Source organism: Pomacea canaliculata, linkage group LG8, assembly GCF_003073045.1.
Source record: "Pomacea canaliculata isolate SZHN2017 linkage group LG8, ASM307304v1, whole genome shotgun sequence".
NCBI classification, from domain to species: domain Eukaryota; kingdom Metazoa; phylum Mollusca; class Gastropoda; order Architaenioglossa; family Ampullariidae; genus Pomacea; species Pomacea canaliculata.
The window spans coordinates 10,471,208-10,498,889 of NC_037597.1; the positions used below are offsets into that span (position 1 = coordinate 10,471,208).

Genomic DNA, 27,682 nt, shown 5'->3' on the forward strand with positions numbered 1-27,682 from the left:
ATATAAAAAGTAACTGAGATGATGACAAGGAAAACGTTTCACTTATGATTCCTCAGGTCAACACAAAACAAGACATAACCTCCACTCCTTGCGTATGCACACATGGTGATATTAACTCTCGAGCATGTGTGTATATATATAAAACACAACGCTTATTATTAATAATACCACCTGTCCCTACCTACAACATATAGTGGCACAGCATCCAGGGGAGGGGTAAAAGGTAGAGGTGGTAATTCATCAGCACATTACTATGAATACGTATATAATTATTTTTAATATCTCAATACGCCTTAGAGGATGACAGATTAATACTGAATCTTGAACTTACAACGAATGTTTGAAGACACCTGTTTTAAATGTTAGGAAAGAAAATTAAAATGTAAAATACTAGGTGCACGCCGTGAACACCCCAGCCTAGCAAAGGATAAGGAGTCTGCTGCTCACGCTCCTTGGTCAACGCACCCCACTAGCAGCACCCCACTAGCATGCACCCCACTAGCAGCACCCCACTAGCAGGATCGATGATAACGTCATATACGACCGTTTTATGTAAAGAACGCCTATCATCGCTCCGTCATCAGCACTCAATGACCCTTGTGTCAGACGAGAACTATGGCCCTCGTCAGCGATCACATGAATACTTACTGTTGTCGTTGATGTGTAACGCTTCTGTCGGGGCAGGACCGCTGCACATTTCCGCTGACAAACCCCCAGTATGACGCCTGGCATAGCCAGGGGATAGTTTCGTCGTTATTATGAAAGTGTTGCTGTGTTCGCACTAAGCTACTTTCCCCAGTCCTTGCATGTCCGCCATTCCGCTCTCTCTTTCCCTTTGAGAGAGCGAGAGAGACTTTATTACAGTATAGGTCAGTAACTCAGGACTGAGTCAAGATTAAAAGTTAAAAATAAAGACAGTACACACGTTGTGAGTTAGCACGCGCACACACACACATATCCTATAACATTATCTTTGCTGAAGTACGAGTGATTGAAACTAGCGATTAGCTCAACGTGTAGAACAGCCTACTCGTCCTCCTCTCACGCTCGCTCTCTCTCTCACACGTACGCGGTGTTTATCAGCCGTCAGCGTGCTACGTTACCAATCAGCACCGTGATGAATGAGTCATCGATGACGACGACGCACGCCCAGCCAATCAAACAGCGCGACACAGGTGAGGCCGGGCCTGCCGCCCCAAGGTTGTCTGTCCGTGTCTCGGCTGAGCAGACGACCGCCGCCCGCTCAGTCAGTTTGCCAGCTCGCAAAAAGTAAGTTTCGCCAAAGGGTGTTGCCTCGCCGACGCCGAGAGAGTTGTGTTCCGCGGCGAGGAGTCTGTGTATGTGTGTGTGTGCCTGCTGTCTACATTCCGGAGCCTTCGCGTATCGTCTGCACGCCCTCGTTATCTCGGCCTCCAGCGAGTGGCTTTCTCCACTGTGGAAATTCTGTGAAGCGATGGGAGAACCTGTTGCACACTCGGCCTGTGAGTGTACTGCGTGTGACGTGAGTACCTGGCACTAGGTCCTGGAAAGTAAAGCTAAGCATACTGTTGACAGTTAAGTTGGCTTTTCACTGACACGACCGTTGGGGTGTTCACTGGGCTGCCTTGTACTCCATGGCACGTCAGCGGCGCAAGTTCTGGCGTTCTCACGGCATCAGGAGGCGTTGAGCGGGAGGAGACCCCGTCTTCTGCTGTTTCTGTTGGTATTCCTCCCCTACCTCCTTTTCTACTGCGATTGCTGTTGTTGTTTTTTTAAACTTAAGGAAAGATCGCTGACAGACTGTTCACTGATTTATTCCCGAAGTATCAGACCCAGGTGAGGACGCTTTTCCTGACTGGATTATACAGTTTCGTTGAGGGTGGAGTGTTTAAGGGTGGTGACTAGTGGGGCAGTACTACAATGCCGCCACATACTATGATGGACCTTAGCGCGAACTTGATGCCAGAAGGAGAGCCGATGGTGGGTGTTACCGAGGGGGCCCAGTCTGTCCAGCCCAAGCGAGTGAAGTGTGTCCTGGTGGGTGACGGAGCGGTGGGCAAGACCAGCCTGGTGGTTAGTTACACCACGAATGGCTATCCCACGGAATACTTGCCTACTGCCTTCGACAACTACTCAGGTGAGTCTGTCCGTGTAGTGAAAATTCTTGTATTCGTGTCCATGTACATTCATTCATGCAGTTGTGTGTGTGGACGTGTGTGTGGACGTTTATTCGTTACTGTAATCACGTGCCGCTGACCACACAAGTGAAATCAAGTAACACGCAATAGCTGAAGTCGACAAGTGAAGTCTGTGTGTCAGAAAGTTTTTCAAATCTCTTCTCCCATTTACATTCATTGACTCATTTAGTTTTTTTTTATTATTAACAATACGTGTGGTTAACAGCATGGCTTATTAACGTACTATGTACTATGCTTACTCTATAAATCCGTTGCCACTTATGAGTAAAGTTAGCTCCCTCTTTACAACTGTATCCAGAAATTGATGCTCACCTGTACGCACATCCCAACACACCCCTCACCCACCCAACAATACGCACACACCGCGTTTCCTTTGGCTTGTGTGTGTGTCCACGTGTGTGCGTTACTCTAGGGATGGAGAGCATGAAGAGATGTGTGGGTAAGGGTTGGTGGGCGTGGGCACAGACTATTAAGCGCGGAGATCGATGGGAACAGCAGGTTTTGGGGGCTAGCAGTGCCATGGGACACTAGGCAGTTACTTCCCACATCACCAGACAGCTGGAAGGCAAACAAGATGTCGGTCATCATGGGGTCAGCGCGAGCTATTGATTGAGAAATAGCAATAATAACTCATTTATGGGAGTGCAGGGAAGCCGGCTCTGTTTCAAGCCTCCACTCCGAAGCTCACTCGTTTCTCGCCAACTGCTTGTTTATTTGGTTTAGTGGGACAGTACTTTCACCTGGAGACTTCCGGGTTATGAGGTGGGGTGGGGGAGATGGTAGAGAGAGGAGACCTTAGTACTCATCAAAAACCCCCCAAATGGCCAGACTGCGAACAGGTGTCAATATTGTCACATAGAGCATCCCGAGGAAACATCAGCACCAGGACCTGCAGTGGTGACAAGCGAATGCTTTAAGTGCCGGATGCAGTAATGGTTTTATGTAAATGTTTATTGCCTCGGCTTGTGATCAGAAAATCGACGTGCAGCACGAGGGCCACAGCAACATGAACTGAAGGTCCGACCTTACGAACAAGTCCAAGTGTTGCAAACTCGTGATCACGTGTCTGTTTGCAGAGCTTTTTTAAACGATATATTTTCTGGAGTGGTAAATGATAGTAATAAAGATGATAAAAGGATGGGAGGAAATAAAATAGCATTGCCTACTTAGATTACATGTGGACGATATAGGATGGATGATCACCATGTTTTTCTCATCTCTTGTCTTGTTCCTTGTCTTTAAATGTTGATTACATGACAGAGCGATGACCAGAGGTTTCTCTTTTTGGAGGGCGGACAGTGTGTCATGGACTCACTGCTTGAGAATTTGACCAGGACAGTGCTAAGAAATGTGAGGAATAATTTTAACTGCTCTCCCTTGTAAAGAGAATTGAAGATGTGACATGTTCTGTCCGAACGCTGGAAATGTCTTTAAATACTGGTTTTTAAAACCATGGAGGAGAGCTTTCGTGTGTTCAGTTGAATGTAGTGGGCGTGAGCGGATGGCGAGAATATGTCAGAGCCCGGCAAAGTTGGTCACACCAGTTGAGGTAGATACGGCGCCTGGGGGAAGGATGTCGGAGGGACAATTCATAAGTCCCCTGTGGAAATGTGAACCCTTTAGACAAGGTCTTTCTTCTGCATTGTGATCGACGCAGAACGCCCACTTCTAGAGGAGCAAGAATCTTCAAGAAAGAGTGAGTGGCCTCTTGCTGACGAGATTGCAAACAGAACAGAAGGAAGAAGCATGGGGACCGTCCGGCCAGTAGACATCAGCAAAAGAAACACAAAGACAAACAAGCACGCGCTGCGGCATGCTAGTTCAGGATGTGCCCCTGTTCCGTCACCACGTACAGAAATCTGTAAAATGTTTGGCCACAAGTTTGCCAGGTAACTGACGAGTACCTCCCGTGAAAAAAGGGGAGAGCAGCAGGTACGGGATAGAAGCTCACTTTCCCTCCCGAGCTTAGCATTGGCTTCCTGTCTGTGGGCACTGCACGCACTTGTTCCATCTGTTTGCTGAGCGCGATGCTGGGGTGAAGGCAACAACCAAGATGACCCAACATGTGTTGCAATGTTTTCTTTTGTCCTTCATCGAGACTGGATCACATAGTCCAGTGGTTCTCAAAGTATTTCAGACCACGGACCACTTTACTAAAGTAAAAACTATGGCCAAAGACCTAAAATCACTGTACCGTGAATTTCAAATTTAAACTGCCGAACGTTTTAAAGTCCAACTAAATGTACTTTGTGACAGTAGCATTGTAATAAATGTACATAAAATAACATACTTCTCAAAGGACTCATAAAAATTAAAAATAAGGAGGTTAATGCGTTACTAAGGGTAACGGATGACGCGGTTAAAAGACGCAATGCTCGCGCTGTGACGTCAAGACTTAGTAGGTAAGCGAGGGTTTTATATCAGGAAGCAGTTGGAGCGTCGAGACTATTAAAACTGGTATGAAATCAATACTGGACTGATTAGTGTATCTGGCGATATAAACATCACTTTGCTGACATGTGATGACTGTCAGCCGCGGACCACCTGACATGCGTGCGGCCGACAAGTGGTCCGACTTTGAGAACCGCTGACAAGATGGCGACAGATTTTCTCTCCGTCTCGTTGCATTATAATCTTCTCGATGGCACATGGACTCTTTACCGCAGACTGACAAATTTCGGGTATCTGATTGGTACTGTGGGAGAAAGCCTTAACTTACGTTTTTCTAATACGCTGAAAAGTTTTGCGTCTGGACATAACAAATGATTTGAATAATTGACAACTGATGAACCGATGACATGACAGGGAGGTTGGGAAGACCCGGGCAGTCGTGTGAGAGAGAGAGAGCGAAACTTGTTTGAAAAGCTGACTGAAGGTATAAAGTTAATAGGCCTCGTGACCCCAACTCGCCCGGGGCTGACGGGAGGAGGTTAGGTCGAGACTGTGGAATCAGCGGGAAGACGAGTCAACAAGAGGCGGACGAGCTGACACGCTGCTGTTTCACCTCGGATGTTGATGAGCGCGCGTGACCACCGTGACATGGCTTCCTTTTGTCCGCCGCCGCACTCTTCATACCCTCCTTCTTTCCCTGCTCCCCCTCCGTTCTCACGCTCTCCTCCTGCTACCGCATGCAGCCGCACGATACAAGAAAAAACTCTATTGCGCTTCCTCATCCGCTCGAACTAAGCGTCGGTTGGTACACGCGACCGTGACGGATTCCACCGCGCATGCGTGGTAAGGCCCAGGGAGACCTGGTTAATGCTCTCGAAGCCCTGTCTTGCTCGCAGACGTGAAAAAGCGACTCAGGTGATGTCACATGGCCCGGATGGCGTAACGGAATACAACTGACGTGACAGGGTGACTAAGATGTGTTCCTTAACTCGAGCAAGCAAGCAGCTGTTGAATTGCTTCTCACTTGGTCTTTAAACTAAACAACTCATTTCGACTGGGAAGAATGTATGCGGGGTTAAACAGGGGACAGGGGGTGAGTAGTGAGTAATGAGTGTGGGACATCCCTTTTAGCAAAGTGTATCAGAACGACAGACGTAACTGTATTAAACTTACAAAGGGGTAAACCGGAAGTTAAGTTACATTCAGAGAAGACTGAAAAGTCATCGATTGTCCAGAAATTTACTTTTCATAGCAGGTGAGAATGGTCTGTTACAAATCTGTAATCGTTATGTTTGAACAGACCTAGGCTGTCTTGTGCGAGGGGCCCCTGTCAATGTGTGAAAGCTAAAACGAGGCCACAGGGCTGGACATAGATGCTCGCAATGAAGGAACTCTGTATTTAAAATAAAATGTCTGATTCCACAGCCACAAACGTTGCTGGCTAGCTTTTAAAAAAGTTCTCGATCCTACCTTCCAAGTAGCTGACTCACATTCAAGTCATTAGCCGTAGCAACTGGGCGCCGTGCAGATGTGCATCCTCCTGGCGCACCTTGCTGCCTCGCTCTCGTGCTCGCATTTCCGCTGCTGGAAGATTCCAAGCAAACTTATTTCACAAACAAACAAAAACAATTAGGGTGCTGGGGTCGGGAGTAGCGGCTATTACTGCTGTCAGCAGAATTTTTGTCTGTCCTACTTCCTCCGAGGTGGAGAATAGAGGAGGAGACACATTCCCGTCACTTGTGACATTCCTTCATTTGCTCGTGTGCCTGAGGTGGTGAGAGGGAGGAAAAAAGTTGTCGCCTTCACGTTTGTCTGTTGCTGCTTGATGCTAGTGACTGTTGCTTCTTGCTGTTAGTGTTAACACCGCTGCCTGTCCACCCGCCGTTTATCAGTGTCTTTAGCTCGACATGGCATGGGCAACCACTCTCTTCTTCATCTCTTCCGCTTGATTGTTGTGATTTTTACCTGGTCTTGACCGCCATGTCTAACTTTACCTTTACTTTTTGTTGTCCTGTGCTGCGATATTATGTGCTATTATGCCTGACGATATTTGGTGTACACATGTACTGGGTCTCATTACAATAATTGCAGAACTGTGTTCATAACGAACAGTTTTTAAACCCCTAGAGGGTAAGATGGCAAAGAATATACTAAATATACATATACAACAAGGACAGAAGACAAAGAATATATACTAAAAGCTGAGAAGGCAAAGAATATACTAAGACGATTAGTAAAAAGAGGAATTGCATCTCAGCCTTACCTTGGCCTAATCATTAACCTTTAAGTGCGTTCAACTGCTGTATTAGTGTACACCCTGAGGTGCATTCACAAGTAGATGTGACAAAAAGGAATTCTCTTTGTCTTATATCATACCTGGCTCACCCTTGAGCTTGCTTCTGCCCGCTGTTACATTCATTGCTCTTTGTATATTAAAAAAATTCAACATTTTGTGGGTTGCAAAGCATCTACCGCCACAGCCTGAGCAGACATAAAGACTTCAGCACGACCTTTCACCTTTCAACTCATTCGCTACACTCAGGCCTAATAGTTGATTCATGTTAGTCGCCCAACACAAGGCGCATCAATGTACACGGTAGAAACTGCATGGCCATCTGGTTGCTTTGAGGGAAGGGTTGTCTGGTCTGTGTGTTGACACCTGTATTGTCCTCCTCTCACTGATGCTCGTTGTTTGGGGCTGATCGTAACTTGCCGTTAATTTCTGTTGCAGTGCTGGTCACGGTGGACAACAAACCAGTGCAGCTACAACTGTGCGACACAGCGGGGCAGGTGAGCTAGCTAGTCTCAGTTTGGGGGACTTGAGTAGTAGACTTAGCAAGGTACATGTTAACACACACACTGAGCTGAGGACTTGGTTGCCGAGGACAGTGGTGGAAGGGAGGACACAGCTTGACTTAAATGCTGTAAAGACAATGACTAATTATGTTAATTACCTTGATCACAAGAAAGCTCTTGAAGTAGGTGGTGATGTCGATAGTGAATCCCGTCTCTCTCTCTCTCACACACACACATGCACGGACACACGTGCACACACGATGACTATAACAATATAAACAACAAAAACTGCCAGTAAAACGTTTATGCTTCGACCAAAAATAAAAAATAAAATAAAAGCAATTTGCTGTCTCCGTGGAGGACACGGACCGCGCGATTCGAGCCGAGGGTTGGAAGCTCGAGCTTAAGCAGGTACTCGCAATCGATGTCCTCATCAATAAATCATGACTTTTTTTTGTCCGCGCAGTTGATAGGGTGACACCCCAGTGGGCGCTGGCGGGGTGGGTGGGGTAGGGTTGGGAGACTGGGAACCAGCCACCAGTCCACCCCTGCACAGCGTTATGTGGGTGTTTTAGGTAGACGTGGGTTTTGTACCCAATTAATCACAATAAATCACATCGGGCAGATTAAATTGTTAGAATCAACATTTGTTCAGAGAACGACAAATATGTCTCGATAATTTCTTAAATAAAATTTTGCCCAGAGTTTATTATACCACTTGGAGACGTTAAAGCCACGTTATGCTATATAATGCAATACACGTCATGTTAACGGCTGCTGCTGCTGCTTATTGTGAAGGGTACGTTGATCCTGGAGGTGTCTCTCTGCCCACCCTAAGCTGGTCGGACCGTCTTAGTTTTCACGCATGTGTTATCCGTGCGGCAACAAAGACAAATCGTGGGAGTCGTGGAAATCGGGTGGGCGGGTGTCAAAACAAAAGCTTGCTCGCGAGGTAGCGAGGGCTGGCCTGGACAAGGGATCCGCAAACACGCTGCTCAGCCGTTGTAAGACTGGGGTGCAAGAGGCAAGTTGGTTGGTGCGGTTGTCAGGGAAGATGAGTGAGAGTAGACAAGATGCTCGTCACCGTTGACTTCGCAAATAGCCCGCTGGTTGTATTCGTAGGCTGGCAGAGGGAGGAAGAGAAAGCTAGCTGTGTATCGGGCTCACTTAACTGCTTCCTTCCTTTATTTCTTAGCTCATCAATTACAACTATACAGCGCCATCTATGTAAGACAGGGACTGCCTAGTCAAAGTCCAGTATTGTATCCTCATAGGAGTATGACTGTAAGGTCAAAGTTCCCGAGCATGCTTACAGTTTTTGTGTGCTCCAGACTTTTTATCGACTTTGACAAAGAAGTGGGTGTAACTCAGAGAAACATTTTCATAATCCGTCATAAAGTCATCACGTGCAAAGGTCGGACATGCCCGGTTCATTGCCGTCGGATTAGCATGTTACTGCTGGGAAATTATGCAGAATGTTTTTTCATATTGTTTCTTTTACTTTGCCTCCTCAATGGTTTTCGTGTGACAGTTTACAGCCGCCATGTAGTACAGATTAGCTTCATGCGGTCGTCAGAAGGATGTTATGCCAATCAGAGCTTTGCGTGACTCGAAGCCACTTCTCGCTGTGACCTGTGTGATAACCTCGTGGTCATGTGACCGCGCGATAACTTTGTGGTCATGGGACTGCGCTAATCCATTCAAGCAGCTAATACTTTAGGCCTGTCGTCCACAGTGGGTGTACTTTGTCCGACATGCTGTGTGTCGTCTGACATGTGTACTTCATACAGCAGCCTTCTGTGGATGAGAACGATGCGCGCTTTTTTTCGAGATGGAACATTTATTTATCAGTTTCACAAAATTCAAAAATTTCAAAAAAGGTTATGTGATCCTCGTGACATCAAGAAAATACATTTGGGTCGTCCCAGCAATATTTTAAAACTTAAAGGCCGAAGTCGAAATGGGCGTGTTTTCAAATGGTTTCGCCCGTGCGAGGGAAGGTAGGAGTACACGGGGTCAGTACCAGCGGTCAGTCTTCCCTAATTGCTACCCTGGCCCCGAGGCAGTGGAGATCGCAAGCGATAAACCGTCTTTCTCAGCCGAGTTCTTGGTGTTGGCGGTTAGAAAGGTGGAGTGAAACGGTTTGCAACTGAACATACTGTCAGGGTTAGGACCGACAATTGAATGTATTCTCCATCAAATAAAAATAAAAATAAGGAGAAAGAGATGAACAGCGGAAATGACACAAACACAAAGACAACCGCATTTAAAACTTTATTTGAATGCTTTCGTCTATCTGTTTATATCTCTCTATATCTTTCTTCACTGATAAGGGATGATAATATTCAATATTTTCCCCTGGTGACTGACATAAAATACATCTGTTTTGAGTGCAATGTTCGTACCTTTACAAATAGGCAACAATTCACACCTGTAACACAGAGCCCATTCACCATCTACAACAGCGGCCCCACGGTCCATGTTTGTCTGTTGGTGAGTACGACAAGGTGAATAACATTGTAGGTCACGTGCATACACATTCAGTCTCGTGCACCTCTTGGCTCAAAGTGAAGATTTCAAAAATGGGTGGACATGTGTTGATCATCTTTGGTTGTCCTAACGGAGGATGACATGTGCACCCAGGAGCACCTGGTGGTGGGTGATAGAGGATGTATGAAAGTATGAATGCTTCAGATGCCATCATTCAAGAGGAAGTTCTCGACCGTAACCTGGCAATTAATAAGTTAGTGAGAACTGAAGTTGTAAGAAACATCAACGAGAGGTGGCACGTTGATAAAAGTATAAAAGTTGGGATAAAAAAAAACAAAAACTGGCGCAAGGTAGAAAAGCGAACCTCTGCAAGACCTGGCGCCCTCAGCTCAGTGACTTTCAGTGGAATCTGAATGTTACGTAAATCATGAGATGAAGGGGGATTGAAGGTGTTTGAAACTGTACAAATAAATTAAACGAGTTTCAGTTGCAAACCATTACGCCTCAGACAGAAAACTTGGGGGAATAGGGACGCAAACCAAGAAAGTGATCAAAATCCACTCAGAAAACTGACTTTTCTCCGTGTGAGTCGGCGCTGATTTTTACGTGAAAAAACATCAGGCCCACTGGTAAAAATAACTGTTAAAACCTGCGAGAAGAATGTTGTAACAAAAGATATACGCTTGTTTTTTGATGACGAAGAAGCAAGAAAAATATTTAATGATAAGTTTGAACTTGGGCTAAAAAAAATCGGGATGTAAGTCCCGGTCTGCTTTTGTGTCCTCTCTACTGGATAATTTCTTGAGCGGTGAAAGTCCCGAGTTTCCCTGCAGTCAAGATAGTGGTAATGTACCCATGCAAGAACAAACATCATCAGCAATTCCATGTTTGTTTGTTGGTGAGCACGACAAGGTGAAGGATATTATTGATCAAGTTCATGCACATTCAGTATCGTGCCCGTCTTCGCTAGAAGTGAATAATTCAACAATGGATGGGCATGTGCTGACCATCACTTTGGGCTGTGCCAACAGACATACTATCATCTGGAGCTCGTCGTCCCCACTAGGTGACAGTTATTTTGCTAACGAAAGAATGTACCTTGCGTACATTACGTCGGGGATCATCCCCATTCAATATAAAAAATTTTCTAATTTTGCCAATTTGGGACATGTGAATGATGCATTTTTGAGAAAACGGCTTCCACGGTTTTCTGCAGTCGTTGACGTCTTGAAGCGCCAGTCCGTCGCAGCTGCACTTGCAGCAGAACAGTCTCCTGTGGCCGACGGGATCAGTGTGATGACAGATGCAAGGCACGCTTGCCGGAAAAATTCGTATCACACTGATCATGTTACTTTAGGACTGTCGACTCACAAGGTTGTAAACCTCCAGCACATCACCAAAGAGGATGAGATGTGCACCCAGCGGCACGAGGCAGTGGGATGCGAGAGGATGTATGCAAGTATGAATGAGTCAGGTGTTAGAATTCATGAACACGTTCACGATCGTAACGTGACAATAAATAAGTTAGTAAAAAATAAAGGTGTTAGAAACATCAACGAGAGGTGGCATGTCGCTAAGAGTATCAAAGCTGGGATGAAAAAACTGGCGCAAGGTAGTAAAGTCAACATCGGCAAGACGTGGCATCCTCAGCTCAGCCACAAGACAGCAGCGGTCAGAGATCATGTGTACTGGTGTATAGATCATTGCGATGGCGACCCTGTGAGACTTAGGCACTTGTTGGATGGATGTATTACACATTTCCAAAACATCCATGACAAGTGTAACCAAGCCTCACCTTGCAGGCAATCGCTCTATATACCATCTCTAATAGTGCTGACTGATCCTGCTGCTGTCAAGCTGCTGAGCGACTTTCTACACGGCCATGTTTTGTATAAACATCCTGAGGATTATGTGATGTCTAGGGACACATTTTATGTTGAAAGTTTTAATAATATATGTCTGATGTATCTGCCTAAGCGTGTTCATATTAAAAACACGATGCACTATGACATGCGCATGGGTCTCGCTGTTTTAGACTGGAATGAACATGTTGATAGAGACTCTACTTCAAATTACAACAAAGCAAGTGTACAGCACAGCCGGAGACAGCTTGGACAACGCACTTTAAAAAAGAAAACTTATAATTTAGTAGAGGATATCTGGAGATGTGTCGTTGAACAATACAAATTTGATTCCGAACATGAGGAAAATATGTTAATTGAAACAGACAGTAGTTCGGATGAAGATTTGGAAATGAATAATATAATTTAAAAACAAATTCCAACCATTATTGATAAACGAGATAATAATTTACCATCAATGTTTGTATTTTCAAAACTGAATTGTTGTTACCACGGTACAGCTCCACACCGATAAAAGTATTGTCTATATAGACATATTCATTCCAGTCTAAAACGGCAAGGCCCACTCGCATGTTATAACGGATTTTTATCTTGTGCACTTTACATGTTTGTTATTCTGTGATATCAATTGTAGAATCATCAGCAGTAGTGTTAAATTTGGTGTTTCAATTGTTAATCTGGTGATTTTGTTTGTTATGTATCAATCTGTATGACAGTGCCTCCAGCCACTAATTTTGTTTGCATACCTGTACTTCACCTGCCAATAAGAAATGTTGAATTCCTTGTCATGTTACGTAAATCATGAGATGAAGGGGGGAGGTGTTTGCAACTATGCAAATTAATTAAATGAATTTCAGTTGCAAACTATATTTTGTTGTTATTATTGTTGCTCTTTTCCCACTCTCTTACTCGTTGGGTTTTCCAAAAGGAAACAAACCATGCACACCAGAGCCAAACTAACAGCGGTGTATACACGTAAGTGCAGAGTGTGGTAAGAAAATGGTGTAGTAGAAAGGACGTGGAACTCATGAGATGGACACGACTGTCATTTTCCAGATGGAGAGTGTAAGAAACAATGTGTACATAGCAACCGGAAAATAAAATAATAATACTACAGTGTGAACACTAGTGTACATGCACGTCGCACTCAAAACTTGGCAAGCCGACTATTGATATCCCCGCTTATGAGGAGGAAAGAAAGATAAGAGATAAAAAGACAGATAAAAAAGCAATAAAATTAAAGTTTGAAAATTCAGTTGTTTTTATGTTTGTGTCAGTTGCGCTGTTCATTCTTCTCTCCTTCATATATTCTAGTTTTGCTTGCTTGTGGAGAATACACTCAGTCCTAAGTTCCTAACTCTGACAGTAGGGTCAGATAGAAGTCGTTTCGCCTCAGCGCTCAGACCCTACGGCAAGTACAATGGTCGGGTTTTATGGCCAGGCTACTCGGCGGTGCCTGTGATGTCCACCCGCCTTTTGTCCGGGTTGTAATTGAAGACGACTGGCCGCTGGCAGTCCGCACCGCGTGTACTCCTACCTGTACTCCTACCTTCCCTCGCACGGGCGATACCACTCAATTCCTTCAGATAGGAAAACTTCGGCCTTTAACGGAGTTCCCTGCCTACGCACCTTGCCGAAAGCAGAGATTGTTATTGTGACAACTGGCAAAGTGCCGGCAGGCCTTGCTATGGCGTGGCTGGCGTTAACAGCTGAAGTTATTTTAAACAGCTTTCGATAATCTCAACGGCCTGCGTTTTCTTTTTTTTTCTTTCTTTGCGATTACCGTGACGTGCGAACTGGTATGAGTCATCGCGTGGCCCCTAGAGAAGGGCCCGCGCGCAGTATATATTTTAAAGCGTATCAGCTCTTCTGGCAGCAGCTCTGCATTCAATAATGATTTTATGTGGGAGAAGGGTGGGGACTCTCAAGCTTAGAAAGACACGTTTTATTTATTTTTTTTCAAGGGAGGGTAGGGTAACACAGATGTAATCGTCAGTGTGCTACACTGCAGTTCTTGTGCCTTGGAGGTCTAGAGGGGTGAGATTAAAAAAAAAATGTAATGATAGTGCGAGGTTCAGTGCAAGATAGTGTATCCTCAAAGCTGGGTGACTAGCCGATCCCTTTCCCTACATGCAGCTATGACCATGAGCACAGACGACGTCAACAACAACAACACCCACACCAACAACACTCGTCAGGACTGTGCATCAGAGGAACTAGGACCATGTGTTCACTAGGCTTATCTGTGTACACACGTGACGGTGATATCAACCTCTTCATGTTCCTGATGATGTTTGTAGGCGTGTATTCACCAGATTTGTGAAAGTATTGTCTTATACAGACGTTTACAAGGCAATAAACTTTGACAGGATAATAAAGAAGCATCTCATCATGCTGTCACGGACAAACAACCCTCGTCGTTGCTGAGTCATCAAGCCGAGGCCTCAGTGGCTGACATTTCGTGGATCAGAAATGTCAGGGAAGAAAAGCGCCATCTTGGCCACAACTACAATTCTGACAGCCGCCATTTTGAGACCAACTAACAGTCAATTGTCAAAGTCGGTGTGACTTTTGTAGTACAGCATTGGTTGGATCGCCAGCAATGGAATGATGCTCTAACATCGACAAGGAGAAGACGACCCGGAGATATACTGATGGAAGTTTAAGGAAATTATCGCTGACGATGGACGATGGTCCTGACCACCGTTTGCCTTTCACTGTTGTAGCCGTGTGACATGGGCCTTAGCCGTCTACACGTCTTGTTTGGAGACCTGCCGCACACCTTGATCACATGTGGGGCACGTGGCAGCTTGGCGCGCTGTCAAAGGACAAGCGACAGGCAACTTGACAGGTGCGCTGTCACAACGCGGATGTGTCCCTGTGAAAGCTCTTCTTCTCCACTACTTGCTTACATGTTGGCGTCACTGGCTGCACAGGTAGACGTGGGAGCAGGCGCTGTAGATGTGGTAGTGTGCTTCACACACTAACTCAGACCGACTTCCTGGCAAAAAGGCACTAAGGGTTAGCTTCCCCTTTTCCTTTTCCCTGACATCTTTTTATCTATTCTCCCAGCCTTTCGCAATTTCTTTATCCGCAACGTGCGGTGAGAGGGAGGGGCTGAGAAAGATGAAGCTGCAGCCGCTAGAGGGAGCCTCTATACTAGTTGTCCTTCTCTCGCAGAATGTATGAACATTTCACAGCAACCCCTCGTCATTAACAACGGTTCATGTTCGTTAATTTGCATGTAGCTCCTGTTTAGGTTCATTAAATAGCATCCCGCATTGATTTTTTTTCCCGTAGAGAAGAGGTTCTTGGACTCGCACATTATCTCTCATAACGACATGTCCATCCGATGCAATGTGAATGAGCACACAAGCTTTCTTGACAAAGCGAAAGAAGACCTGAGAGTACGAGGTAAACTGCCTGCCCTGATTCCCTTTAGTTGCTGTCGGCGTTAAACACCAATCCCTCAATCGGTCATATCACCTGTTATCAATCTGTCATCAGGCTGGTGCAGTAGACACCTGCACGTGCAATTGGCGAAGGATGGAGATTAACCGATGATACGGGGATCGCCAGTGACGTCACTGAGCGGGAACCTGAATACTTGAGCATCGTCGTCATCGTCATTATCCGTGCATCAGCCACCCGCCAATGAACAGTGTCAACGCCCTCCTTTCATGCACGCATGCACACACGCTGCCGACAGTTTCAACATGCGGAGTAACTGCACGGCCATATCGATTGTCTCCCCTCCACACACACTTCCCACCACAAGCTATCATCTTTCAGCAGAACTTGTATGTCTAACTATCGGTAACAGTAGAAACTGTCATCTGAGTGTCTGTAATAGTAGAAACGGAGCGGTTATTTCTGTGACAGGTCTCGTGGAGCTATTTTTGTGGTCGAAAGAAAGTCCTGCATCAGACAGGTGTGTGTGGCCGGCATTGTTTTTAGTATTCTCACTTTATACAGAAACATCTATGTTCTGGATGTTACAAACAGTGGTTACAAGTAACGTACACTCGATGGCAGGACTGTGTGGCTGGATGGTCGTCAGTGAAAGACAGTGTTTTACTTGTCCACCCCTTCATATCAAAGACTTCAGTTGCCGTGTAATGCTTCTCGTAGTCAACCACTTCGACATTGTAGTGGTGTCGTGGATGTCTCCCAGCACTACGTATTAGTCACTGTCCTCGTTTTCATGGAAATAATAAACTCCGCGACTTCCAACGAAACTTGACTAGCAGCTGTGTCGACAACAACTGGTCGTGTTTCACTATTTTCATCTTGCGTGCATTGCATTTATACCTCCCTTCCCCCTCTCTCCGTCGACAAGCCTTACATTTGCACAGAAAGACGACTGGACCCCTGTAGTAGCCTGGTTTTGACAGTCGCCTGTTCGTCCCTCGATGTGTTTGTTATTGCCGCTGAGACAGGAGGGCGTTTGGAGAGAGAAAAAACAAACTCGTGGCGGACAAATTGTTGACAGACGCAAGAAAAGGTTGAAATAAATCTTGCTCTGATCGGTAAAGGTCAATCTAGCCTTTTTAAAAAGTTAACCGCTCAGTGCCGCTTGACGTCACTGGTCTCTGTAACAACAGTACACCTACTTCCCTTACGTCTGTCCTGAAATGCAATCTAGCGTGTACCCGAAATAACCTGCACCCTAACCCGTTAATTCGTTCACGTACCTCACGCGACCACCAGGCTTTGTACTAGCACACGCCAGCATAGGATCTCTGTCACACAGACACACAGACACACACACATTTGCGCACTGGCGGCCGAGCGGATAAAAGCTTATTTGTTGTCATTTGCCTTTCAACAAGAGTTGCGGGCGGACACCCGAGTCTTTCTCTTCTCTCTTTTCAACACACATACACGCAAATAAACGCCTTGCCATGCTCTGGGAATACTATTTTTTATGCTAGGTAAATATTTGTTTGATGTAGTATTGTGTAAATAATTGTGAAGTCTAGCATCGTTCCCAGGTTCGTCCAGAACTTTTTTGTGATGAGTGGAGCTCGGTGCCTGGACATTTCTGACTCTCGGACCAACTTCTCATCCTGTTAGTCCTCAGCCCTTCTCTTCCTTTGACTTCGGTGTGGCCAGTGTCTCTTTTGAGTATGGTTAGAGTTAATACAGTGTGTATGTGTGTGTGACCAGACAGTCTAGAAATAATGTCCAGTTAGGTCAGAGAGTACACAGTGTGCCCCTAGTAGCCATACACCTTCGATCTTTGTGGGACGTGGAGTGTTTCGGTAAAGAGAATGGTGAGTGGGTGGCAAGGCTCTTTCGTTGCCGTTTGTCAATACATGATGTCAGGTGAGAGACGAATGGTAGCCTGGATACAAGCAGAGTGCCGGCTGGTCTCAACAACTTGTACTTGTCAACTGAAATACAGTCATGGTGTAGTCACATAGTAAGTTAACACTGGAACTTTAAATACGGACATGGTGCAGTGCCTCCTCCCTCCCTTCCGTGCACCCCGACATTGTCATTGTCTCCTATAAAATGTTCTTTCCTTGTTTGTCACTAAGCTGCTGGAATTGTATACAAAGTCTCTGTACTTTGCCAGCGTATAATTGACGGTGAATATCATGATCACAGCCAGCGAGGCGTGTCCGAGCCATGACAAACTGCCAGTTGACCGTTTGGCACGAAACCGGGATTTCATGAAGGGAGGAGGTTGTTTCCAGGAAGGCCTCGATCTCATTATCCGTGTCGGCCCAGCTCTCCAGGTAAGCTACACACGTGACGGCCGCCACTGAATGAAGCAGTGGGACACACCCGAGGTTTGTGAATGAAACACTAGTCGAGATAAGCTAATCCGGGTGTAGCAGACCCAAGGGTATTACGACACTCCTCTCCCCCGCCACTCACGCTGTCTGTGGGATTGTACTGCCACCTCTCAAGTTCCACTCGCGAGGTCGGGGTGGTGTCGCTTGCATGTCGAGGGGTGTCGGGTGGCGCAGAACCCCCGGGTGCTGGCATGAGTTGCGGGTACGTTTCCCGGTGTTTGCGTGTCGACTCCTCTACTCCACTCTTCAAGGTGGTCTCGGCTGACGACGGCACCCAACCACCCACCCATCACCCCACACATCCCTACTCTGCTGTAACCCGCCAGCTTTTCTTCTTATCGATTCTGTCATCAACACGCGAGTTGTTGACTACACATGCTGTTTCTCGGTTGATAGTAAAGCCACCAGCATACTGGACCAGTCTTCTAGTTCTAGAAGTAAAGGCGGACATTTTGTCTACAAGCAGTCCAGAGATATACATCCGTGAAGAAGACGGTTGCCTCGCCTCGTTGAGCTGACTTAAAAAAAAAAAACTTGACATACGAACGACTTTTGGAATACAAATGCAGGCGGTTCACGATCTCCATCTATTTCTCCGAAGACAGAAAGGATAAAAGTTGCGTTAAAAACCCATTATATCGCTCTTATTTTCTCTCCTCACCCCTAGGGTAGAAACTGTTGAAACGCTTCTCATTGCTGAAGGAAGTGAAGTGAAAGTTAACGAAATGTTATTTTAGTCGTAAACCTACTGGTTTGTCAGCCTTTCTCTTAAAACTTCATTCAGTCTTGGTCTACAAAGTAAACAACACGAGCGATTTAACCAGGGGCTCGTGGTAACCACCAAAACTGATGAGTTTATCCCCTTGCCTTTCCCCCTGCTGAGGATGGTGGTGAGAGGTCGAGAAAGGTCGTTCACTTTCACCATTGTGACTTCCTCTCTCGCACATTCCGTGAACTACGAACTACTGACTGTTCGAGGGGAAGTATGTAGAGACAATGGCCAACTTTCCCCAGTTGTTGGCCCATGGGAACGGAAGACGGCGCGGCGTAAGCGGACATGCCGCGCGTTTCCAAACCGCTCTAACGTCGTACAGCTGGAAGCAGCACCGTTATCCACTGCGTCCTTGCGGCTCCCGGTATCGCCGGTAACAACGGTCAGGGCTTGTATTCATGGACGTCAGTTAAATCATCGACGTTAAAGTTAACGACCGTTGGTTAGGGAACCAACGGTTAAATCCTAACCGACGTTAGAACTAGCGGCATATTCATGGGAGAGAAAGCATGCTGGGTTACTAAACCGACGGTCTATTTTAGGCACTCAGGGTATCCCCGTCACTGCGCATGCGTTAACAAGGCGAGTACGTAGAAACCAATATGGCGTCAAACCAAGTTACAAAAAAGCGGAAGGCAAATTGTTCTCACAACAAGGTGGTGATGCTGGAGAACACTCTAAAAATAAAAAAATAAGTATGTAGAACCTATGTTCAGATTTGTGTCGTCGCTGGGAGCCGCAACACGTACCAGCGATGAAGTGCGGGGTAAAGTTTTCAATTTGAAACAGGAACATCGAGCGCGAGCATCAGCAATTAAGGAACAAAACGGGGAATGGAGGGGCTGCCACAAAACCCTATGACGACGTACATCCTCGATGCCATTGTTGGGAAAGACAAAGCTAATCATGGGGTGAAAGGTGAGTAAACTTGCAAATGTAGACACAGAGTAGCAAACAAAGTACAATATAGAATGAACTAGCTGGTGACTGAGAAGGCTAAAGAGTAAAGCATCTTATAAGGGCTGTTTTTTCTTTTGCAAATCCTTTTTCCAAATGATCATGCATCAAGTGTCTTCACCAATGCTGCCAAATCACAAATGTCATAAACTTTCTTGTCAACACAGAAGTGACACATGTTAGAGATGATGATATCTCCAATTCAATAAATTACTGATCAAGTAACCTTGTGAATTTATCTCATTATGCATATTCATAAGTATAAATTATTTAAAAAAACAAGGCTTGATATACTAATGTTTGCATCATGCAGTGAAATTTTAGATGCATTTACAGTATTTTTTCTGGTTCAATTAGGTGGTGGGCATATTTAAGGGAAGCCAAACTTCTGCATGTAGTGAATCAGGTGGGTTTTTTTTTAATGAAATAAATGGATCCTAGGACTATGTGCTATCAATATTAGCTAAACTTTCTCTGAGCTGTTTCCTTTGCTTGCTGTTTCATACATGCACCTAAAGTATGAATATTATGCTGACTGTAGTCCTAGACTGCAATTTTTGTGACAACTGTACAGCTTTTACAAACTGGGGTTATAGGGGAAAGATGGGAAATAGTTCTTTACAAAATTCCTTTTGAGCCTGTGGGAGTGGTTTGAAATTTTGGTGAGAGTAAGGATTGGAGGTGATAGTTTAAAATTATTTTTTGTGATTTTTTATCTTTCACGTCATGTTTCTCGTGTAGTTACTTTGAATATAACTACATCTTTAAGTACACATCACTGTGAATGTAAACATTTCTGCTCTGTAGCTGTGCTGTGGTTGGAAGAAAATCACTTAGGACCACTTGTCAAAGATAAAAAAAGAAAGTTTCTATTTACCCAATTATTTCACAGAAGGCATAAACTAGTAAACAACAATAATTACAAACATTTTGTGACGAAATCCCCTTATTCACTTTAATCAACAAAGCATTCAAATGTTACAAACAAGAAAATGTTGATCTTGCTCATGATATAACATGTACACATTTATTACAGTCCTTGACACAGCTGCATAGCAAGGATGGTATGGTTGATACAGGCCGCATCAGGCATCGGGCAAAATTTTGGGGTAAGGGGCATCAAATTTATAATTTTATTTTTAATCTACAGTCCATTTGGCAAGAAAAGAGTGCAGAACATATTACATTAAGTTCATCTTATCACTACTAATATCAGTACAGATTTTATGGAACAGTATTATGCCTATTTTAATTGTAACTCTTAAGTAACCAGATACTACATTTATCTGCACGCCTATCTTTTGCTCCCCAAACATTGTCTTTTCTTACATTTTCAGAGTTTACAGAACTACATTTGCCATTGTGACTATCTTCTTGCAGAGTCTTCAGAAGCATATCAAACAGTTGAGGTGCAGACCCAACACCAACCACCGACAATATCTGAGCGGCCACTGAATGATATTGATGAAATACAGATCCCACCACATCAGACACCAGTGGAACCAAAGCAAAAGACAAAGCAAAGCTGGAAAGACCTAAATAAACAAATGCCACTCCAGAGAAAGCTGAAGAAAAGGCAGAGTACAGTAACTAGAGAAACCACTTTGTGGTCTGCATATTGAACTCACTAAACAGACACAAGACTGAACTTATAAAGCTGAAAATAATGAAACTGAAAAATGAGATGAAAATTAGTCACGCAGCAGATGCATGTACATCTGCAAAATAAAAATTACTGCAAACTATTTTTGTTTCAATTTGTCCGTATACTGCATTTGTGTGAGTACCTTAAAAGTGCATGTTGATCACTCTCTGTCTCTTGTACATGTTGATCACTTTGTCTCATAGCTTTTCCTGCGGCTATGTACATGCCTTTTCAGATGCAGGTTGAGCCACTGAGCACTGTTGTGCAATATAAAACATACCATCAAGATGATGCCAGGCCACTTTGCAACAACATTAATAAGTATCATGTCCACATCACAGATTGCCTGCGAAATAGCAAAAAATTCTGTTACAAATCTCCATACTAAAATCTAGCTGCTTATTTTATGTTTTGATATGTTTACAATTTTGTTTGTAAAAAACAAGTGCTGCTATGCTACTGTACATCTTTGTCACTACCTCAGAGTCTCAATGTGGATGTTTACCCAATAAATTTACATTGACATTTTATGTGGTATTTTAAAAGTTTTAATTGACATTTCACAGTTTGTATGTAACTGTATATTTCATAATTTTTATTTATTCAGTTCTCATCTATGATGGTGGGTGATTAGATAAGTGTCAGAAACCAAGTAAAAATGCTCATAACTGGAATATGAAATACATCATATGAAAATCCTGACAAAGTGGTGGCTCAAAATATAAGGACTGCAAGAATATTCCACAAAGTTGTTACATGTTGGCACAACAACAACAAAAATAATAAATGTGCTGGCAACAGCTTAAAGTCAAAGAAATTTTAAGGAAAAAAATTTCACTCACCTGCATATTAATTGATGTACATTTTTCCTATTGATGTATTCATGTTCGTTTTCTGGTGGATTTTTTTTTATTATTATTATTGGAATGTGAGTTCCATCCACACAGCTAAAGACGCCTGTGAATCGTGCTATTTTATAGAATTTCCTCTCTCTGCAGCTCTGCCTCATGGTGATCCGGAAAACTAATCCACTGTGTGATAAGACTGAGCAGAGCTTGTGTCACAGAACTTGGTCCTTGATGTTGTTGGCTGGCTCACATTTAACAATTGCCCGCAAACATCTTGAAACCTCTATGCACGTACACTTGCAGCACTGTAGGTAGTACGCCAACGCGGTTCGAATTTACGAGTTGGTTTTCAAAAACATCTGTAAGGCTGAGAATGCGATGTCCGCTATATCTAAATTTGCACAACAGTACAGCATTGTTGTATTTATAAATCGGATTAATCCCATCGCGAAAAACGCTCTTTTTCCTCAAAACAAGCTCTAAGCAAAACAAACGCCGCCATCTTTAATCGTCGGTTTCGCGATTTAACGGTGGGGACCTCCACCGTTAAAGTTAGCGTCGGTTATAGGTCATCGGTTAGCGAAATTTCGGCCCCTGAATACGCCGTTGTCGCGCTAACCGACGACTAGTCACGTGACCGGTATCGGTTAAGGCTTAACCGACGTCCATGAATACAAACCCAGAGCTGTCTCCATCCTTCACAGTACTCGGATAATAGTGATCTGTACTTTCTCATACAATTACACATTTCGACAAGGGTGAGATTTTGTCACAGGAGCTGACGAGGTCGAGTCAGTTCAGTTCTAGACGAATCTAGACCTACAGCTGTGTGTGTGTTTGTTTTTTTTTTAATGCAGTAACAATCGGTAAACACGTTTTAAGCAGAAACTATCCGCTATTATTTATTGGGCTGTTAAATAGGTTTGAAGCAAAGGAGGGGGATGTTAGGAGAGGAAGACCGCCTTTGAAGTTCCGGGCGATCCTTCAGAAATAGTCTTTCATCATCTTAACCAAGGGACAGAGCCTGTCCCAGGCTGGACTATTCTTCCACCAACAACGGCCGCCTTTCTGTCCGAGTGTTTTGTTCCTCCCCGTAGTTTGAGTGTTTTGTGTTGCCACAGGTACACACACACACAGATCATTGTCTGCTGTTCCAGTTGGTTTACCTGTGATCTCCCACAACCTTCAAGGGCACTTCTATACGACAGTGTTAACGGGTGGAAAAGGAAATTCGTACAAAGCAGTCACCCACAACTGGCATTTCGCGAGGATTATTTTCAGTCATAGCTTTTGAACCGTGGAAACTTGGTGTCAAAAGGTCAACTGGGATGGTGTGTGACAGTTGGTGAGCACTGTTCTAGTCTTTTCTGTCGGCAGGAATCGAACGCAGATCTCTTCTTTCCAACGCCACTCCTTACTTGTCATTATACGAAAACTCTCGTTAATACCCATGTTTATTAACGAGGAAAAGTGTCACTAAAAAACTTGAATCTTATTAACGACTGAAATGTTACGAAGTCGTTGAATTCATAAACAAACCGGTGTTTACTTTTGTCAAAGCCCGACAAGAAGGGAATGATAATGTGACCAGGATATTTCAGTCACAGGGGGTTAATTCCCGCGAGGGGAGAACTGCCACGAGCATGCGGAATTATGACTTTATAAAAGAAAGGGCCTTAGTGTTGAAATCGCTTGACCATGGCTAAGTAGTGAGCAATGTCCAACCATTCCTGTCCATCACAGTGGACCACAAAGCGCATTCAGTAAGTAGCTCAGGAAATCGTCACTTGAGGACACCAATATGGTTTCTGGTCCCGAGTCCTGCCTGTTGTTCCCTGTCTTCCAACCCTCTAACACCTCAGCCCCAGTCCGAAAGCTCACATTCTTTTTTTTTTTATTTCCATGAGCATAACGAGAACATGAAATACACTCAGTGATCAAGATCAGAAAAATTTTCATGCAAGATCGCAGAAGGCCAAACAAGAGTAGGGTGCGGGAAGACAGGAAAGAGACAAAAATAAAACAAAACAAACAACAAAAAACCACCAAAAACAAACAAAAAACAAAACAACGAAAAAACAAAAACCCCAACTGCAACAGAATAAAGACGAAGGCTTAGCTTTATACTTATTTTTCTCGCTGTTTAGCTAGATAACAAGCTTATTGTCTTCTTTCTATGTTTCAGGACGACTTTGACACCCTGCGGCCGCTGTGCTACCCGACTACCGATGTCTTCCTGCTGTGCTTCAGTGTCGTGTCGCCCACCTCCTTCCACAACGTGCTGGAGAAGTGGGTCCCCGAGATTCGCGCGCACTGCCCGGGTGCGCCGCTGGTGTTGGTGGGCACCCAGAGCGACCTGCGCAACGACGTGAAGGTGCTGATCGAGCTCGCCAAGTACAAGGAGAAGCCTGTACCGGAAGCCGACGCCCTGCGGGTGGCCGCCGACCTGGGCGCCCCTTTCGTGGAGTGCTCGGCCTTGACGCAGAAAAATTTAAAGGAAGTCTTCGACACGGCCATCCTGGCCTCGCTGAACTGGGCCGACCTGGGGCCCACGCGGTCCAAAAGTCTGCGCAAATCGAAGCGCAGTAAGAGCAAAGATGGCGGCGGTGGCATCTCGGGACTCGGCCTGCAGACGGGCCCCAGCAAAAAGGCCGGCTGGAAGAAGTTCTGCTGCTTTATGTGATTTCAACCGCCGGTGGTGTCTCACGCGCGGTCTCCCTCCTGCCGTGCGCGTGACGTTCTCCTTCCGGACCACGGGACTAGGAAGGAGTGCGAGGCTTGCGCCAGGACAGAAGTGGAGTTTAAAGGACAAATAGTTCGCGCGTTATTTTTTAAAAAAACTTTTCGCATGTCAGCATGGGACCACATTGTTAGTAAAGCACTTATGTACTTAGCACAACAAGGTCACAGAGCTTTACGTGGGACTTGGAGCAGAAACAGTCGTCCATATTGGATACAGTACTTGCACAGAGACCGCACTCGACCCAGTTGTGGAGTTGGTAGTGAATGGTGGGACTTTTCGGGGCCAGTAGGTAGAAGCGGCTCAGCTTTATATGTGGGGACAACCAGGGTGACTTCATAATCAAAGGTTTACTCAAAATGAAAAGTAAGGTGTTATGTTGTATCCGTTACTCGAAAATTGTGTCGCAGTGGTTACAATATGCTGACAGAGACCGACGGATCGGGGAATGCGTGGTGCAAGATACGAGACACGTGTGGTGCTAAATACGAGACACCAGTTTGTTCTTTCACTCGTGTTGGGTGTTGAGATGATGTCCAATCAATGATTTCATTAATTCCCTTGTGCTTATCACGTTGCTGTCATCTGGATGCACAGGGTCGTTGTCCCAAGCTCCCTCCGCCCCATCCCCATCAAAGACAAAACAACAGGTTTATGCAGACTTGCACTTGCTGATAACCTGAGACAGAGTGGGTGAGGATTTCAGCGAGTCTGATGTCATTGTTACGGGACCAGTGTAAAGGACTTTACCAAATTTTGCCTTATTTTTTTAATAAAAACGAAAAACTTTCCTGCTTTGTCAGGGCGGAACATTTCATATTTTTTTTAAACATTGCAATATGGAAATGTCTTGAACACAGCCGCAAGAAATGAAAAACTGCGATGAACGAACTGGTGCAAATTGAGGATGCAAGAAAAGGCAACCCCGTGGTGTGGTGTGATGTTTAGCTGACAGGTGAAAGTGGAAAGACCAAGTGCTGTGTCTGTGGCGTGGGTGAAAAATGGATTTGCACCTGTAAAACGCATCATTGGTGCCTTGCAAGAACCGTTTTTCTCTCTCTTCTGTCCCTTCTTCCTCCCCTATCATCATTTCCTACATCTTACTTTCTCACCCAACTTCACAAAGGTTGGAAGTTCAACTAGACAGTGCGGTTTACAACCCTGGGAACTATGCAATTTCTTTTGTAACATATTGACATTTTACCGTAGTTGCTTTCGAAAGCCTGTGTTAAAGACGATGCGCATGCGTGAGTGAGTGAACGAGTGAATGAAGACGAACAATACTGGATTTGTGCGGCTATTAGCTGCAACCCTGTTCTACTGATTATGTGAATGCATGACTGTTGGGAGGCCTCCTTGCAGCCTGAACAAGGTCTGTTTACATACTGTGGTCGTGGGGAGTGAGGCAGAAGGTTTGCTCAATTTAGTCTGGCAACAGCAGTCGGCTGAACAGGAAGCTTGTCACCAGCACGAGCAGAAAGTTACTCATGTAAACCTGCGCGCACGCGGGTGACCGGATGAGCACCTGACTTGTGTTGTTTTAGGGGCCGGGGACAGGATAGGGCAATGTGACCACATGACTTCCAACGTTGAAGTATCCGATACAGTCGATAACAAACATCAGTTTCGTGCAAACTTTGGGTGTAACAGCCAATGGGATTGGTCAGTGCCCACCATTATTTTCTGTTCAATCAAGGGTGGGTGTCGACAGAGCTGATACAAGCGTGCTAGTCTTTCAAAACAGTGATGTGTCCAGTCGGCAAATCCCGACAACTCTTATCATTTGTACAAATCAAAGAGCCTTTTGCTGGTAGGACGGTTATGTTCAGACATTTTTTTTGTTTTTTGTTTTTTGTTGTATTTAGTTTTCATGTCACACGGTGACCTGGTCTTGATCAGATGTTTCTAGCTTAGCACGCACGTACAGAAGATGCACTCACCAAGTTCCTCCTGCTTTGTAGTTGCTTCACCATCGCTTTATTTTTGAAGAATTTGATTCGTGTTTATATTTTATAGAAAGAAACGAGTATTATTTTTAAAAGAAAAGTATGACAGTAAAGGACAGCTGCTACAGTTCGGTCGGAAGGAGGTGTTGACACAGTCTCGGCCATTTCTCTCATGGATATGGAGAGAGGGTCAGGGGTGGACAAGACAAATTGCATGTGATGCTTGATGGCGACCACAGATCGACATCTTGTTTCGTGTGACACGTGCAGTGAAGGTGGGGCTGTATGTTAGTGGTACTATTAGCTTGTCTTTGGGTTATGGGCCGTTAAGGTTTCTTGTTAATGGTCGTCTTACAGAAATTAATGTAAATGTGCTACTTGTTTGGCGAAACTTTTGTTTGTGTACTAAGATGTATATTTTATAGCACACTTTTTTCTCTTCTCTGCAGAAGCTGACGATTGCTTTTTATGTCAATTGATAACTAGATATCGGATGTAACTTTTTGTGGTCTAGTGTAGTTTGTGTGGGGAGTAGGGGGGAGGCTGAGGTCAGAAACTAGCCATGCTAATCACTCTGTTCAGCGAAGGTTCACATTTGCTCAATGTGTCACATGTCTTCCCGAACACAAACTGTTCTGTTTATATAGCTGAGATGCACGGGAGTGATGTGGCACAAGGTTATTTTACACTATTTGAAGACTGAATGTATCATGAGATTTCGCCCCATTCGAAAGATGAGTGAAGTGAGACGCAGATGCCTAATCGTTGGAAGATAACAAAATATTTGGTTAATATTATTGCAACATTCATGTCAATAAACAGACTTTGCCCTTAAAATTTGAAAACTGATTTTTTTTTCTCACTGAGAGAGATAGGATGGGAGCGAAACTGTGTGTTAAATCAAATAAACACACACACACACATGATGAAATACTATGGTGTGTGTGGAGTACTTCATGTATTTTTTTGTTACTTGTCTTGTGGTGTAACACACTGTAACTACCCATGCACACTGTTTAATAACTGCCTCAATTATTTCCTGGGTATCTCAAGAATTTGCGCTTATCAGCGATAAAAATGCTATATGAATGTTTTATTTCTTTTCACACGAACATTAAAAAGCTTCAGATAAAACAACAGGACTTGTTGCACGTGGTGATGGTCCTGTCGTAAACATCTCAACTGGCAGGCGAGAGGGCAGAGAGGCTGACAAGAGTGACAGTGACTGGTTGATGGCCGTCGTGCCCATGGCTG

General features: G+C 44.7%; 2 protein-coding genes across 6 annotated transcripts; both read left to right on the plus strand.

The window, feature by feature from the left end:
- The first annotated feature begins 1,168 nt into the window (after window positions 1-1,168).
- Window positions 1,169-27,273, plus strand: LOC112570232 (cell division control protein 42 homolog). The gene is made up of 3 exons (XM_025248574.1): window positions 1,169-2,116; window positions 7,300-7,358; window positions 23,928-27,273. Exons 1-3 carry the CDS (start codon window positions 1,900-1,902, stop codon window positions 24,423-24,425), a joined length of 774 nt encoding a protein of 257 aa, XP_025104359.1. The 5' UTR covers window positions 1,169-1,899; the 3' UTR covers window positions 24,426-27,273.
- On the plus strand, window positions 18,680-21,111 carry LOC112570234. Of its 5 annotated transcripts, none has more exons than XR_003100607.1 (4): window positions 18,680-19,210; window positions 19,607-19,655; window positions 20,286-20,358; window positions 20,587-21,103. XR_003100607.1 is itself a non-coding variant. In XM_025248575.1 (2 exons), exons 1-2 carry the CDS (start codon window positions 19,126-19,128, stop codon window positions 20,869-20,871), a joined length of 327 nt encoding a protein of 108 aa, XP_025104360.1. In that variant the 5' UTR covers window positions 18,680-19,125; the 3' UTR covers window positions 20,872-21,111. The 5 variants fall into 5 exon arrangements, 1 of the variants encoding a protein (XP_025104360.1); XR_003100606.1 differs by having other exon boundaries at window positions 20,630-20,757; XR_003100609.1 differs by lacking the exon at window positions 19,607-19,655 and having other exon boundaries at window positions 20,587-21,105.
- Window positions 27,274-27,682: the final 409 nt, after the last annotated feature.